The following is a 15,730-nucleotide window of genomic DNA, read 5'->3' as shown; positions in this document are numbered from 1 at the left end:
TGCATACAATTAATATGGTCCATTCACCCACGTTGCACACAATCAACCTGCTAATAGGCCAACTTAATAAATCTTAGTAAAGGACAACTAATGCAGCGCATCTGTGACATCTCATGCCAGTATACACGTCAGCCACATTCCTTCCTCTACACAGAAGGATAATTTAAAAATGCATTTCGGTGAAAGTGAAAAATTCACACTTGGATACAAGAATTTTGCTTAACTAATCTTCTGAGTGAAACATCACCCTCAGATCTTTATCGCTGCTATGCACCCAGCCGCTACAGAGACAGACAATTAATGTTTACGGGTCAATTTCAATCATATAAAAACATTCAAACATTGGAGCCAGTCTGCTAGCGCGTCAGCATGATGTCGCCTCTCGGCCTCGACTTTTCACGCTAACTACAAATAAACTAAAATCAGGCATGAAAATAAATTCTCACACTATTCCACAGATTTTTCACACCTATGCACATATGTGCTTATTCATCGCTCAAATTATGCACAATGGGAAATCATCGTCATTGGGATCTTTGCACTCATAGTGTGTATTCTTACTGGACAATACATATGGCCTCACCCTTTAAGAAATGCTCAAATTTTGAAACACAACATTGCAAATATAATGATAATGAGGATGAAATAAGAGCAAAAACTGTAACAGGCCCCATGACAGCCTGCAAAAGAAAGGAAAATAATGCGTTTGGGACTCGACACTATCAAGCTGCTCTCTAATGTGGATGATTTGGCCCTGCATTGTAAAGACACAATGTTAAATACATGCATAATCTCCGGCTATCTTCCAGCTTGTCTGGGGAATATTCTCCATGAGCCACACAATGCCAAAAAAGACACACACAGAGGGAAACAGGTCATTGTACACACACGAATCACAGTGACATTTGAAGGGAGGTGAATGCAGGTTTTCTGATTTGAGATGAATGTCATGGATTTGGAAGAATTAGGTTGGGACTGTGTGTCAGTGTAAGTGCCAAATTGGTTACACGATCTGGTGACCTTAAGGTCAAGACTTGGCAGACTTTAAATGTCGTTACAAAGCTGCAATCTTAGAAGAAAAGCTGTGCAAAATTTGTACCCTTCCCCATCGTTTCTTTGCGAACATACTCTCTGGAGGGCTTCAAAGGATGAGATCCTGATTGACTATAAAACTTGCGTTTGGAAGGCAGGACTAGGATGACAACAAGATGTTGTCTCAGTGATTTTTGTTTAAGATGAAGGAATATTTGAGGCTCATTTGAAGTCATTGTAATCTCAAATTCAATCTAATATGCTTGAGAGGAGATAAGACAAAGTAGGGAAGGATAATAGAGAGAGGGACAGAAAGAGTATAAGAAGCAGAAAAAGACCGACAGACAGAGAGCGGGAAAGGAAAGGATAGAGATGAGATTAGACGAAGCCAGCTTATCTCTCTGTGTGTTAAATCCACAGTATCAGTTACAGCCACTCTGGACTTGGTCAAACCAGCAGTGCGTGTCTGAAGAGATGAGCTGCCAAGTAACAGCACGTCTTCATCTGGGCTTCTTGTTTGTGTGAGAGTGTGTGTGTGTGTGTGTGGCAAGTTTGGAAAAAATGTGTGTGAAGTTCACGTCATTTGTTCACAACAACACAAGATGCCCAAAATTAGATGTGTGAGATTATTGTGCCTCATTTCATTTTGTTAAGATAATAATTGCCCTTTCTTATTTTTATTCTCGTCTTTCTCTCTTGACACCTTTTAAAAGCCTGAAGGAGAGTTGTTGGAGCCATATTGAATCATTTTCCTTATGTACTGCAAGTTTCGGACCATTGTTATTTTTCCCTGTTAGTACTCCTGCCTTTTTGGTAATCTCTGACTGTAAGTGAGGAAAGCACACAAAAATGGACATTGTGGTAAAAGTGTGGGAAATTGGTATAAAGTGAAATATTAAAAAATGTGCCACTGTTTCAGAAATCTAAATATTTCATTGCACCTCTATTCTTGCTATGAACTACACCGAATAAGCCTTGAGCCTTATTCGATTTATAACTTCTTGAGCGGCTCTATAGGAAACAATCCACAAAGATCTGACACAAGAGCTGAGAGATGAATCTGTCCCATCACTTGATCCACCTACTGTTTGCAAGGGACTCATCAGAAGAGGTGTCGTGGAAGGGTGGCCATCAGAAAAGTCATTCATAAGTGCCCACGACTGGACAAATTTTAAGTTTCTGATTCAAACTGTTGTCAATATGTATGGAAACAATCAGGAGAGAGGTTCAATAGTGAGTGTCTACAGCAATTTGTAAAGCATGCTGGAGACAGTGGTGGTTTGGGGAAGAATTCCAGCCAGTAGTGTTGGAGATCTTGTGAAAATTGATGGAATTTTGAATATGGAAAAGTACAATCAGCTTGTGATCCACTGTGCAATATCATCTGGAAATGGTATTTTCAACATCTTTATTTTTATTTTTTTCATTTATACATGCTATTATATAAGATACTGTAACTTGTATACAATTACAGCTTTTGTATTATGTTTTTATTCTTTGGATAAGAGTCGTGCGGGTAATCCAAAGGATTTTGTGCTAACTCGGTAAGTTTTAAATATGTTGTGAATGAGTCTTGGTGCAAAACCCAGTGAATGAAGCTGGTGATAAGTGAATGGAGGTGTGACTTTTCAGTTGATTACAGCTAAACAAACATTTATACTACACAATAATAATATAGCAGAACAATTATTGTAAGCATTTTTCATACTATACATGAAAAAGCATTTGTTTCTATTTTCATTTATAATTTTCACAGCGTGAAAATTATTTGTTCCATCAGTTATTTTGGCTTTATTGTGTTTTCCCTCTCCTTCTCCTCCGCTTTCATTTCCACTCTCAGTTGTTTCACAGCTGGATGCAAACTGCCAGTTTGATCTACAAGCAACCAATCAGCTCGTAATCTTAGACACTTTGAACTCACACAGTGCAATCAGCTGCAGGTTTAAAGGCTCAGAAAAACCAATCAGTCTCCAGTCTCCAGTCTGACATGATTTTGAACCTGATTTTGTTTGTCATATGCGCTTGTGTGGGCTTGTTTTTCTGTGTTACAGTTAACCTGTTCTAGTCTGCAAGCATTACAATTGTGGATTGTACAATAAAGTAAATACTATATTGAAACTGTACTGTATATGTGTGCAAGATGAACCAAGGGTGTGACAATAAGTCTGTCCTTTGGTGGAAGTTGCTCTCATTACCTTTAAACAGTTCTCTCTTTAAAACACACACACACACACACACACACACACACACACACACACACACACACACACACACACACACACACACACACAGAGCACTCTGTCAGGCTAGACAAGCTAATCCCAGATAAGAGAGCAAAGACAACCCTTTTCATTAATGGCATCAGCTCACCAACAAAGGCTGGCTGACAGGCTGGCTAACTAAAGCACAAACAAACACACGCACGCCCACACAGGATAAAGTTATTTGAAGACACTAAAGTGACTGAGAAAGATCCAGGCAAACAATGCCCTGACAGAAACCCAGTTTTAAATGCAGCAGCAAATACGATTTCTTTCTTTAAATCCAACTTTGTATTTTGATGTGCACCGTAATTATCGGTGACATTTTTATCGCAACAAATCAACGGTCCCAGTTTAACTGTGTTAACAATGATTGACTTCTTTCTGATAGTAATTCAGCTTATATATACACAGTTGCTGAAATCCTAAACATTGTTGATGAGTTCGGGCAGTCTGAGCTGTGGAAAAAGCATACACGTTGGTTTATCTTGAATAATTGAAAATGTTTGAGTGCTCCATCCAGATACACTGATTCAACTTTCCGATTTTTCCTTACGTACATTATTGAGCATGCAGCAAACTCGTGCCAAGAAGGTAAATCCTGAAATGCTGAACCAACCCTTCATGTACTGAATAGCACTGGTGTATTGAATAGTAAGTGCAGCTATAAAGCATAGATGTTCAGTAATTTTTCAGTCAGTGTTACATTTGCGCATTTGAAGAAATCAGTTGATGAACATTATCAGTAGAAAGCAGCCGATGGAGATTCTCTGGAGCTGAAAATAAAGCCAGCTCTAACTCTTCCAGGCACAACTTCAGCCTTCCTTCAAAATGGAGTCAATCCCCATTGACTCTGATGTAATGTCCCAGCATTACAGCATCAATGTTTTTACAAGCCTGCTACATAAAACTAACTAACTAATAATAATAATTGTGTTGGGTCATGTACGGTTTGATTGATGTCCTGACACCGGAAGCTGATGCTGAGTGGTCTCTGCTAGCGTCACCTCAGCTAATTTGAGAGATTTTTAAAATACCTTTCGGGCTATTTTTAAATCGTTTGTCTGATCTTTATAAAGTCCTTGCAAGAAGTTTGAGCTTCAGCTTTGCTGAGTAAAATTCTAACATCCCAAGTCCATTAATTAGGACTAGCTAGCTAAGTAGTTTATGGAGGCAACTTGATAACCAAGCTAACTAGCCTTTAGCTGATAAATTAGCACTCCACTCTTTTTTCCTAATATGGTTTCAAAACTAACATGGTGGCATCTAGAACAGGAGATAAAGTAATAGTTCAGTCAAAATTTATTTAATATATAATCATCTCACAATACAGCAATTAGCACCATATGCCATTTTATTATAAAAGCTGCACCTCATCTATGACCATTGTTAATCTGTCCCTGGAGTCAAGCAGTAGATGTGATAATGTCCAAATACTTTGGAGTGAACTAAATGTGCAATATGCTATACTGTCCGTTGAGCAAGACACTTAATAAAGAAAACAAAGCAAAGAAAGAACAAAACAAAACAAACAGACGCTGCTTAAGGATGTTTAAAGTTTAAAGAGCTGCAAAAGCTTGCCATTTGTTTGTGAATCCTTTTCCAAATAAAATCCACAACAGAAGTGACCGACAAGAAATGACAGTCAGTCATACATAAAGAACAGATTACAGCTATACCTTTCTACTCACTATTTCTCCTTCCTGCTTCCATTGATGAACTGCAGTAATGCCTCTCTGCCTCCAGAGGGCAAATTCCCACAAGTAACCACTGAACTGTGAAAATTCTGCAGTGAATGTGAAAAAATGCTGCCGTTCTCCCTTGTCCCTTTTCCCTCTGTCACTCTCTTTTGAACTGGGTGCCTCTACTTTATTTATTGCACGTGTTCATTTGGTGTCTAAATTTCCATATTCATAGCTAAAGCATCCTTTGTCGTTATACATGTTCTTTGTTCCTTGGATTATCTTTAAATTAATGCATATATTTTCTTTTCCACACTGTGCGTGTTTCTCAAAGGCATTTTCACACTGCAGGCGCATCACCTTCTGTTTGCATAATAATGTCTGATGCTTTCACTCTTCACAGGACACAACCACCTGTGCTTATATCAGATCCTGGCAGTGATGTAACATTAGTTTTAAATATTCTTCCCCCAAGATTAAGATTAGGATACACTTTATTTGGCTTCACCAGAAAAACAAAACACTTTTTCATTCTTCAGTTCTGTGAAAAATTATTTAAAAAAGCAGGGCAAACACACACACACACACACACACACACACACACACACGAAACAGAAGCCTAAAAAAAACTACACATTGGACAAACACCCATTTCCAGGAGCATCTTTCATTACTTGGCGTTTAGTGTCTTGATGCTGACAGGAATTAATGTTGTGTTTCAGCTGGTTATGTACCAGACGCTAGAAGCTTAAATTTACTGTATGAAATGTGGGTAGGGCCAGACGCTATTTTTTATACTTACTTGGTCAAGGCCTGCACAAAAATCAGCTGCAGGCAACAACGATTCTTAACACCAATGATTTTCATGGCAGATTTAATCAACTGGCCAGTTTGCGATTTCAGATGAACTCATCCCACAGCAGATGATACTCTCTCAAACTGCCTGGCAGAAAACTATCATCAGTTTCTGTTCAACACTACAGAGCTTCTTTCTCTACTCCTCTCTATCCCCAAAACACACACACACACACACACACATCCTTGTTCTTCTGCCTTTGTTGGGCAGAAACACACAGTCACTCTCACGATTACTCTCGACGTTATCACCCATCTGGTTAGTGTTTGTCCAAACCACACAGGCCAATCCACTCTCCAGTAACCAAAACACACACACACACACAAACACATGATGCCATGAAACCACGAAATTACTCTAATTTGTTTTTAGACAGAGAGGGACATTTTGATTGAGGTTCCTGATATTTTAGGTTGCACCGATTGTCAGGGTGCAGGGAACAGAGGACGTCTGAGAGCTCAGACTGTAAAACTGCAGCTGTTCATACTAAAAAGAATTTACACCACACTCTCTCACTTTCTTTCACACACACACACACACACACACACACACACACACACACACACACACACACACACTCCAGTTAAAATCAGAGTTGGACACAGGGCTTCTGAGTCTCGCTGTTGGTCTTACCTGCGCTTACAGTGATGGCTTCTATGAACTGGTCTCTCCAGCTGTTGGTTCCCACCAGCAGAGCCAGGTTGGTCTTCTTTATCAGCTTGTCCACTGTGTTCTGCCAAAGGAGAGACAGATTATCAGTCATTTGCATCTAGCATAGGAAATCTCTTGGATTTCGACACAGCATGAAATAAGAAACTGGCACTCAGCTTTCACAGGAAATGCATTTTTTTATGAATTTCCAGGGACATAATAAAGGTGAAAACATAAACATACTCTGTATCAGTTTCATACAATTCATGACTGAAGCTATAAGACGCACACTGCAGTGAAATATTAAAATTCAAGATTCTCTTACAGCTGCATCATTCCTGTGCATCGCTTTATACATCTTCCCCAGCCTTATATTTGTGATATTTCTGCAAGAATTCAAAATATAGTTTTCACTACCATTTATTAAATAAACATTTAGATCTACAGTAGACTTGTTTGTTTTTCTTTCCATATATGTCTCTGTTTACGTCCATTTTCCTTCCTTTTTCTTTCCACGGTTTCCTTCCATGTGCATTATTTTACAGTATTTACATTTTTATTACAGTCTTCTTCAATAGGAAGAAGCTAAAACAGACTGGGGTAACACAAACAATCCAGCATGCACACACATATACTAATTAGTGAGCACTGGGGGAATGCACTCTCCTTTTCTGAGGGAAGCTGTGATGCTACTTGTGTTGAATGGAGCTTAGGTGTGTAAATAGGGCTTCTTAGCTGTGGACACAAACATGCACAGACACAGCCAGCTTTACTCTGCCTATTGTATCTGGAGTGTTCGCTTAACTGCATTCACCTAGGTTTTGTGCATAATACCGTCTTCTACGATTGCCATTTTATCATTCTCTAATGCTGTTACTTTTATCAGCTTTGCTTTCCATCTCTTTTCTTCGCTCCCTCAATTACTTTGGACTCAGTCAGACTGAAACATGCATATGCATGGGTTTCCTGTGTGTATCCATGTGAATTTCCGCTTTATTTTGGGAGGGCCCCATGCTGGGACTGAGGAACGTTATGTATTTTTCTTCTGAAAGACACATGAAAAGACTTCTTGACTCTGTGTTTATCTTAGAAAGGGGTCAAAATCATCAAGATTGGTTTCATCATAGAAATCTAACAGACACAATGTTTGCTTTAAATGAGTGAAAACTAAATTATGTCAAAATCAAAAGAAAGTAAGTACTAGTGAAAATTATACTTGAGATAAAAGCTGCAATTTGCACATTGTAAAGTCAGTATTTTGTGGCTTATGTAATTTAATTATAACTTAACTAAAAATAAATTGTTTTTCCTTTGGATGACAGTAATTACATAACTACATAAATGACTTGAGAAGGAGTAAGTTAATATTTTGGGATGACAGTTTTTCTTACAATACTTTTCTAATCTTCAGTCAGTAAGCTGAACTGGAGTTTAGTTTTAATCCTCCAGCAAGTGGTGCTATATAATCCAGTGATGATTGAGCTAAAAGTCACAAGTAAAATTAAAAGATAACACAGTCTGACAGGCATAAAATTATACTTTTGTATCAACATAATTCCCAATGAGCTTTTATCCAAAAACTGGTATACAGGTCCTGAGTGAGTGCCTATACCCATCTGTAGAACAACATGGAGGCTCTGACATAGAAATAAGAAAGCTTGCCTAATAGAATTTAGATTGTGTTGAAGAGTAAATGTGGTCATATTGTAGATTGCAGTTCAATTTCATGAGAAGTGTAGAAATTCTCATGATTTTGAAAGTCTTATGAGAGACTTTTTGCCTTCTAGGCATTTCCATTTCTAGTCCCACATTTCAATAAATTGCTCCAGACATTTCTCATTTTCCCAGCACCATATTTAAAGAAATAATCAGTGGCTCAAGACTTTATTATTATTTATTTATTTATTATTATTGTGCTAAAAACACAAGGGTAAAAACATTGTAAAACTTTTTTTCCTTTAACCTCTCATCCTTGTTCAGTCTCTAATGTCACTCTACATCTGCCAGTGGACAGTACTTTAGATAACTATAGGATCTCTTTACACACACACATACACATACACACTGAACTACTTGACAAACTATAGTATCCTGTCAAGTGGCAAGCTATTAGTGGGTGCTATTAGCTGTCTTTTTAGAGTGATTGTGTAGGTGGAGCAGGAGCAAAGAACATGCATTAGTACACACAGTCCCACACATACACACACAAATGTAACATGGATGGTAATTACATCTGCACTCGTCTTAAGAGTCTGTGTGGGTGAAGGGAAAGGAGGAAATTAAGCAAACATAACAAATATCCAATTATTTCCTATATGTATCAGAAAAATTTGTGCATGAATATGTTATATGAGCTTTATTTTAATCCTTTGTTGCCCTTTTGTGAACATATTAGCATATTACTACACTCGCAATAGACAATAATAATAATAATACTAATAATAATAACTTTATTTGTAAATCAAAATCAAGTTCTCCATAGTTTGACTAAAACCACACAATAAAAAAATAATCATACATGTTCCAGCATACAGACATGCAGTCAGCCATATGGTCTTATATTAATTCCAACATACACCCTTCCGTACACCAATTTGAGGGTCTCGAAAAGCGCTATATAAATGCAATCCATTATTACTATTATTATTATTAGATGAGAACTATGGCCAAAAATAATGGGAGAAAGATTAAGGAAAAGCTAACCTATAAAAAGGAGTTTTGAGCAGTCATGTAAAACAAACCACTGCTTCAGCCGATCTAATAATGTGAGGAAGGCTTTTCCAAAGTTTAAGAGCTACAACCTCAAAAGCACGATTGCATGAAGTTTTCATCAGCAGCCTAGCTGTTGCATTCTAAACTAGTTGAAGACACACAGAACGAAAAACATGTAAACAGCATGTCTTTCATCGTCACTTCCCTCTCTCACACCAACCGGTCGCAGCAGATGGCCCCGCCCCTCCCTGAGCCTGGTTCTGCCGGAGGTTTCTTCCTGTTAAAAGGGAGTTTTTCCTTCCCACTGTCGCCAAAGTGCTTGCTCATAGGGGGTCATTTGATTTTTGGGCTTTTTCTCTGTATGTATTATTGTAGGGTCTACCTTACAATATAAAGCGCATTGAATTGAACTGAACTGAATTGAATTGAATTGAAAGACAGGATAAGGAATACTGAGACATGTATGTGAAAACAATAATATATATGGGAGAAAATTAAAGCATGTATTCAAAGTTCCAAATTGTTGGATAACAGACAACACGTAGGTTTTGAAAGCAGACAGAGATATGTCTGCTTTTAAATATCCTATTGTGTCATGAAATCTTATTGTTCAAGGATGTTTGAATCCGAAAGTTATACTTCAGAGTAAAACATCCTCAGTTTTCCTGCCATCTAAACTTGTTTTATTGTCCTCAGATGAGATCTGTCATCTTTATCTCACCACACAAAGGCTTCATTTCAATCCAAAGTACCTAAACTGCATGCAATCTGTGTCCACTGCCATGTGCAAACTTACAAAAACTATGCAAACCAGTCAGCTGATATATGAAAAAGCATGGGATGTCTTTTTCTCCCGTTTGACTATATAGGCTTCGTTTCGGTATATTTGATGTCAGCAATGCAAAAGATTACACACTAAATGTCACAGTGTAACAGGATAGCTTTCTCCCTAGTATAAAGGGCAAATATAGCCCATATCCTTTTGTAAATCAATGCTAATGTGTCAAAGCACAATGAAAAAAGCAACACACAACTCTATATATGGCTACAGAGTTTTAAAAATGGTGGCTGCTATAAAATTCTGCTTACTCAACCAATCAATTCACCTCTACAAGCTGTATCCCCCAGAGTTCCTGTGAAGTGAAAAATGCTACCATTTAAACAGAGTCTTTTGGAGCTCTGACTTTTGTTCCTGTAGTAGAAACACACTTAGTTCCTGCACTGGAAATATAGTCAATGTGGCACCGCCTTACCTTGAATTCATATGATTCCTCGATGATCACCTCCAGTTTGACATGATCTCCCAACATTGGACGGCCCATTTCAGCTATGCGGCGTTCCTCTTCATCTTTTCCTGTCAGCGGCTCTTCTTCCACTTCTTCGTCTTTCTGCTGTTCCTCTGAAGAAACAAAACAGGGGACACAAACAGTTAGAAAAGAAACAGCAGTAAGCCAGTCAGTTGTGTTAATGCAGATTGGAATTTATGCAAGAGATTAGCTGAAAAAAAGATAATAAAGTGAGGGAAGCTAGTTGTGTAGCACACCAGAAGAAGTAGTTTCAAATAAGAAATAAGCTGATATTGTTATTTTATTTATTTATTTATTTTTTAAGTTTTCAAAATCAGTTTTCTCAAAAGTTAGCATGTCAGGTGAAACCATGTCAGGTGAAGTTGTCAGGTACAACTTCAAGGTCACATTCTGGATGATCTTGTTCTAGTGGAGTGATATCTCTTATACTACAATGAAGAGGACTTTCTTCTTCCAGTCTTTATGCCAGTCACACTGCAGTTACCATACCAAAGTGTGATGTAGCTGTTCAGGATGCCCAAACAGCTTTTATTGAGACCCAACATTGCCTCCATAAAACGGGGTTCTCACTTGCTTCATTTACCAACCTCTACACCTTTGGAGACAGAGCCTTCAGTGTGTCAGCACCTACCCTGTGAATTCCCATCTGAGCTCGGCAGTGTCCCTTCATTTAACTTCTCAAAACCTTTTCAAACAGGCCTCCAACCTCTAGCCTGTTTACTTATTTCATCGTAGTTGCTGATGAGATGATGTGCGCTAGTGTTGTATCATCAGTCTTGTTTCAGCAAAGTATGGAGCAACGGACAGAGCACACAGCCCCGTGTGACCCCTGTGTTCAGTTTGATGAGGTCTTACTGTAAGCATTTACTGTTTGCACAGTATGCCAACTGTAAGGGCTCCAGAGAAGGTGGGAGGCTGGTTTTGATAAGATCCATGACTAGTCGGATGAATCTCTTCACATTAGTTGCACCTGCAGGTTTTCTTCTCTGGTGTAAGTTTCAGTGCCTTAAACCTCCCATAGAACTCATTCAGCTGGTTTTGGTGGGAGGGTTGTGTCGTCCACTTGCGGTATTATTTTACAGCCCGAATCTCCTGCTACATGAGCCCAGTGTCCCTGGAATCACAGAATTTGCTTTCAATTTTTCTTATGTATGCCAACTTAGTCTTCTTGATGGCTCAGTAGAGATCAGTTTTTGCCAACCTGAGCACTACTTTTACCCCCAATCAGAAGGCAGCATCCTTAATTCTCAGCTCTTTAAGGCTCTCTGATGACATCAGAAGAAGGGTTTGATAACTGTAACAACACACATACACTTGGAGCATACATGCTCCAATCAGTACTTGCAAAAAAGTCCTGAAGTGCTGTAGTTGTATCTGGCCAGGATGCAACTACTGGTCTGATCGGATTTGCCTTAATGCGTTTCAGTAATGTTCTCTATGCTGGAAAAAGCATAACAGAAATGTGATGTTTGTATACACCATATTAAATGTGTTATTGCGCCTGGTTGGAACACGCTATTGGAATTTGGATAGAACAATTTAAGTTTATGTATATGAAATCTCCAGCAACCACCTTGAAACTGTCTGAATGAACAGTCTCTAGCTCACTGATGGCACTGTACAGCTGCCACAGGATGTCCTGGGTGGTGACAGTGAATTACTATAGCTGGTAGAAGGGTTGGAATTTCACTATCATATCTTTCAAAAGAAAATGAGTTGTGACAATTCCACTGTTGCTGCACCACATATAATGTAATGTATACACACAGTCCTCCACCTCAGGTCTTACTGGTGCTTACAGAAGGCTGTTAGTCTGTCCAGCAGGAATGCGACATCAGAAATGTTGCTACGGAGTCAGGTTTTGGTCAAAACAAAAACAATACAGTGTCTCGCATCCTGCTGTGTGTGTACTTGCAGCCACAGATAATCCATCTTATTCTCTAAGGAATGAACATAGGCAAGTAAGAGTGATGGGACTGATGGTCTGTTTGGGTTAGCTCGGACGCTTTCTTCATTCACTTGTGTGTCTGTGCACACTGCTTCATGTACGTCATACCCCACACAGCTCTGTCAGACCAGCTCAGTGATCTCAGCTTTCTTCAAACACAAAGTCTCCCACAGACTTCTCAAGGTTACGCCTCATTTTCAGCAGCATCTTTCGGTTGGTCCTTAATATGAGACACTCATGATGCTCAAGACAAACACAACAAATATGATGCCGTGTATTTTCCTCTAAAATTCCAAACTTTTTATCTGTAATGAATACACGGGCGATCGTGGCTCAAGAGTTGGGAGTTCACCTTGTAATCGGAAGGTTGCCGGTTCGAGCCCCGGCTTGGACAGTCTCGGTCGTTGTGTCCTTGGGCAAGACGCTTCACCCGTTGCCTACTGGTGGTGGTCAGAGGGCCCGGTGGCGCCAGTGTCCGGCAGCCTCGCCTCTGTCAGTGCGCCCCAGGGTGGCTGTGGCAACAATGTAACTTGCCATCACCAGTGCATGAATGTGTGCGTGAATGGGTGGATGGCTGGACTTTGGGGTCCTTGGGGACTAGTAATGCGCTATACAAATATTTACCATATAACACAAAACCCTCAGCGTACCAGGTACAAATACATTTTGATCACTAATTCTTCAAAGAGAGCTGGTGATCATATGCCATTATTGGCACTTTATTCATAATTGCCACTTCAAGTAGCAATCTTTGTCTTAAATTATTAACTAGAAGTGTCTGCAATTTTAACTTATTTAATTAGCTTTATATTCTTCAACTGTTTTAGCACCATTACTAAATGGAAAATACTTCCACTAGTTCCGCTGTTATCTCATTATCCCTGTCGCTCTGTCTTTCACACGCCACCCCCATCTCTTTTCTTTTCTCTGTCTTTATGGTCTGTGCCAGTAATTGAGATTCACCGTCGAGAAAGAACTCACTGCTGGTATCAAAGGGTGAGGCGTCAGACAGAATGGCCTTGATCATATTTTTCATGGGGGAACAGTTATCCATGCTGTTGCCTTCCATTATTGTGCACTGCATTGTGGGTCTACACCAACCCGTTGGTCATTTGTTCCCCTCAGTTGGGTTTGCTGCATGGAGCTTATAGCTCACTTGCACAAACAGCCATGCAAATGTCTGCCAAGAGCACTTTCATCAAACTTGTACTCCACAAGCAAGGGGCACAATTTAGAACTGTGGTGCCCAGCGTGTTCATGTAGCAACAGAGTAAAGTCTAGGGCAACCAAAAGGCAGCCTGCTATTTTTCTTTTTAATTACTGCAGTATACAAAAGCCACCTGTTAATAACAAAGCATTCACCAGGAATAAATTCCTAGCAGACTTCTTTGTTAGCCAGCTGTAGCACACAAAACAGATTAAATTAAATTAGCTGAGAATATCACCTGCCTCTTCAGTCTATGCAGATGCTTTCACTGTTCCTATACCTTAGAACCACTTTCAACACCACACTGTCTGCCCATAGCCTTTAAACTGCAGGGAAAATATAGCTGGTTCACTTCTGCCTCACTACCAAATTGATAACAATGGTCATCTAACATTTCTGTTTTTCTCCTTTAATGGTGCAGTGTGTCCTGTAATAAGTCCAACATTTTGTTGACCTATCAGTCCACCCTGACCTTCACCATATAAGGATTCTGTGGCTTAAAATTACAGCTATGTCACCTCACTTCCTTTTTTGACCTGGCCAAAGGTCGACGGGTTACAATAAACTGTGTCTGTAAACAACCATGTGTATTTTTTATACTAACAGTCACTTCAGATATGACGGCAGTCTCTAAAAATAAAATTTTTATCTCAGCAGACTTTCAATGTTCGCTTTTTAGCTAACTTGAATTTACAATATAGTGATTAGCGCACACACATAAACACACACAGCTGCACCAAAGCTAATTTAATGAACTCTAATACCAGCATACAATAAGTCATATGTGAGATGAGGATGACCTGGCAGTATCCTCGTTAGCTACACTCCTTCTGTGTAAATGAATCTGACAGAGGTTGAATGTTGCAGGGTAAGATGCTGCTTCTTGTCAAAGCTACTGTCTGCACAATTTATCATTCGGATTTCTTCTCCCGTTGTCCTTCTCTGTGCTCCTTTGAAGCTAATTCAATTAATACTACTGAATATGCTTTTAAGTCAGGACAGCTATACAGAAATATTACTAAAGCATTTAAATATGCGTTGAATTCAGCATTGTACATAATTAGATTCAAAATTGCATACTTTTAAACTTTTTGATAATGTATATTTGGATGAAAACAGACCTAAAATATGAGGATAGTATACGCTGTGGTATGTGTATTTTTGTTGCATAACATTTTATACCTCCAACTCCAGCTGTCCTACTCTTTAAAATCTTTTTCATCTCCGGCTCTCATAATTAAAATCTCTAATTTGTATTCACCCTTTTCTCTGTTTGATTCTAATTTTTTCTCCTTCCTGATTTGGCTTTGTTTCAAGGGGGCTTCAGAAAACTGTGAAAGTTAAAAAACAAGGAACACATCACTAATTCAGGTAGCAATACTGACAATATGACGCAGCTCTCGAGTTAATTGTGCTCTGTGGCATATTCAGTGGGAACAAATGAGCCCATGAGGTACAGTTAGTACAGGTTAGTGCTCTCTGTCCCGCTAGCAAGAAGTCACAATTTGTACTTTTGAAAATGTAGAAAGATTATACTGTCAACTTTGCCTGCTAGGAAACAGAATTATTATTATTATTTCACTTTATTGTCCTTTCCTATCTTCCACAATGGACTGCAAATACCAATGCTAGACAGTTACAAGTTTGTATTTTATGCGACCTTTTGCAGATGTGTCTCTGATTTTTTTTCTTTAGAAAGAACCTTTTAATTCTAAAAATCTAAGCTCTAAGCTGTTTTCACACATTCATTGTGCCCGTTTTCAAGACATTATACAGTGTCCAACTTACCCAGATTGGACATCAAACTAATTTTTACTTTACAAGCTCCTAATAGCAAGTTCCTTAATCCCTGATTGATACCATTTGAGTGTGAGTAGTAGAACTTCCTGCATGGTTTACGTAAGCCTCACATGCATATCCAGTTGTGAATGTGCAGCTAGGGCAGCTACATAGAAATATAGTTGTAAAGAAAATCTGACATTTTTGTCTGGTACATGTAAGAAGGGGCGACTTCAAATAATTTCCAAATCTGATTTTTCTGAGACTGTTTGGAGTTCATGTGTGAAATTATCAA

The 15,730-nt window shown here is 38.9% G+C and overlaps 1 protein-coding gene across 3 annotated transcripts in view; it reads right to left on the bottom strand.

Annotated features, from left to right (window-relative positions):
• The window catches only part of slc8a1b (solute carrier family 8 member 1b), a gene marked incomplete at its 5' end in the record, with an annotated part of 415,624 nt that overhangs the window by 21,906 nt on the left and 377,988 nt on the right, over positions 1-15,730 (bottom strand). For all 3 annotated transcript variants that reach the window (XM_082556690.1, XM_082556689.1, XM_082556691.1), the window contains 2 exons: positions 6,465-6,564; positions 10,448-10,593. In XM_082556690.1, coding sequence (XP_082412816.1) covers positions 6,465-6,564; positions 10,448-10,593 — 246 coding nt within the window. The remainder of the gene's footprint in view (positions 1-6,464; positions 6,565-10,447; positions 10,594-15,730) is intronic.

Source organism: Aulonocara stuartgranti (genome assembly GCF_965226115.1).
Source record: "Aulonocara stuartgranti genome assembly, chromosome: 13".
In the NCBI taxonomy this organism is placed as follows: Eukaryota; Metazoa; Chordata; class Actinopteri; order Cichliformes; family Cichlidae; genus Aulonocara; species Aulonocara stuartgranti.
Note: the sequence above shows the minus strand (reverse complement) of the source record. Positions and strands in the feature narration are given on the sequence as shown.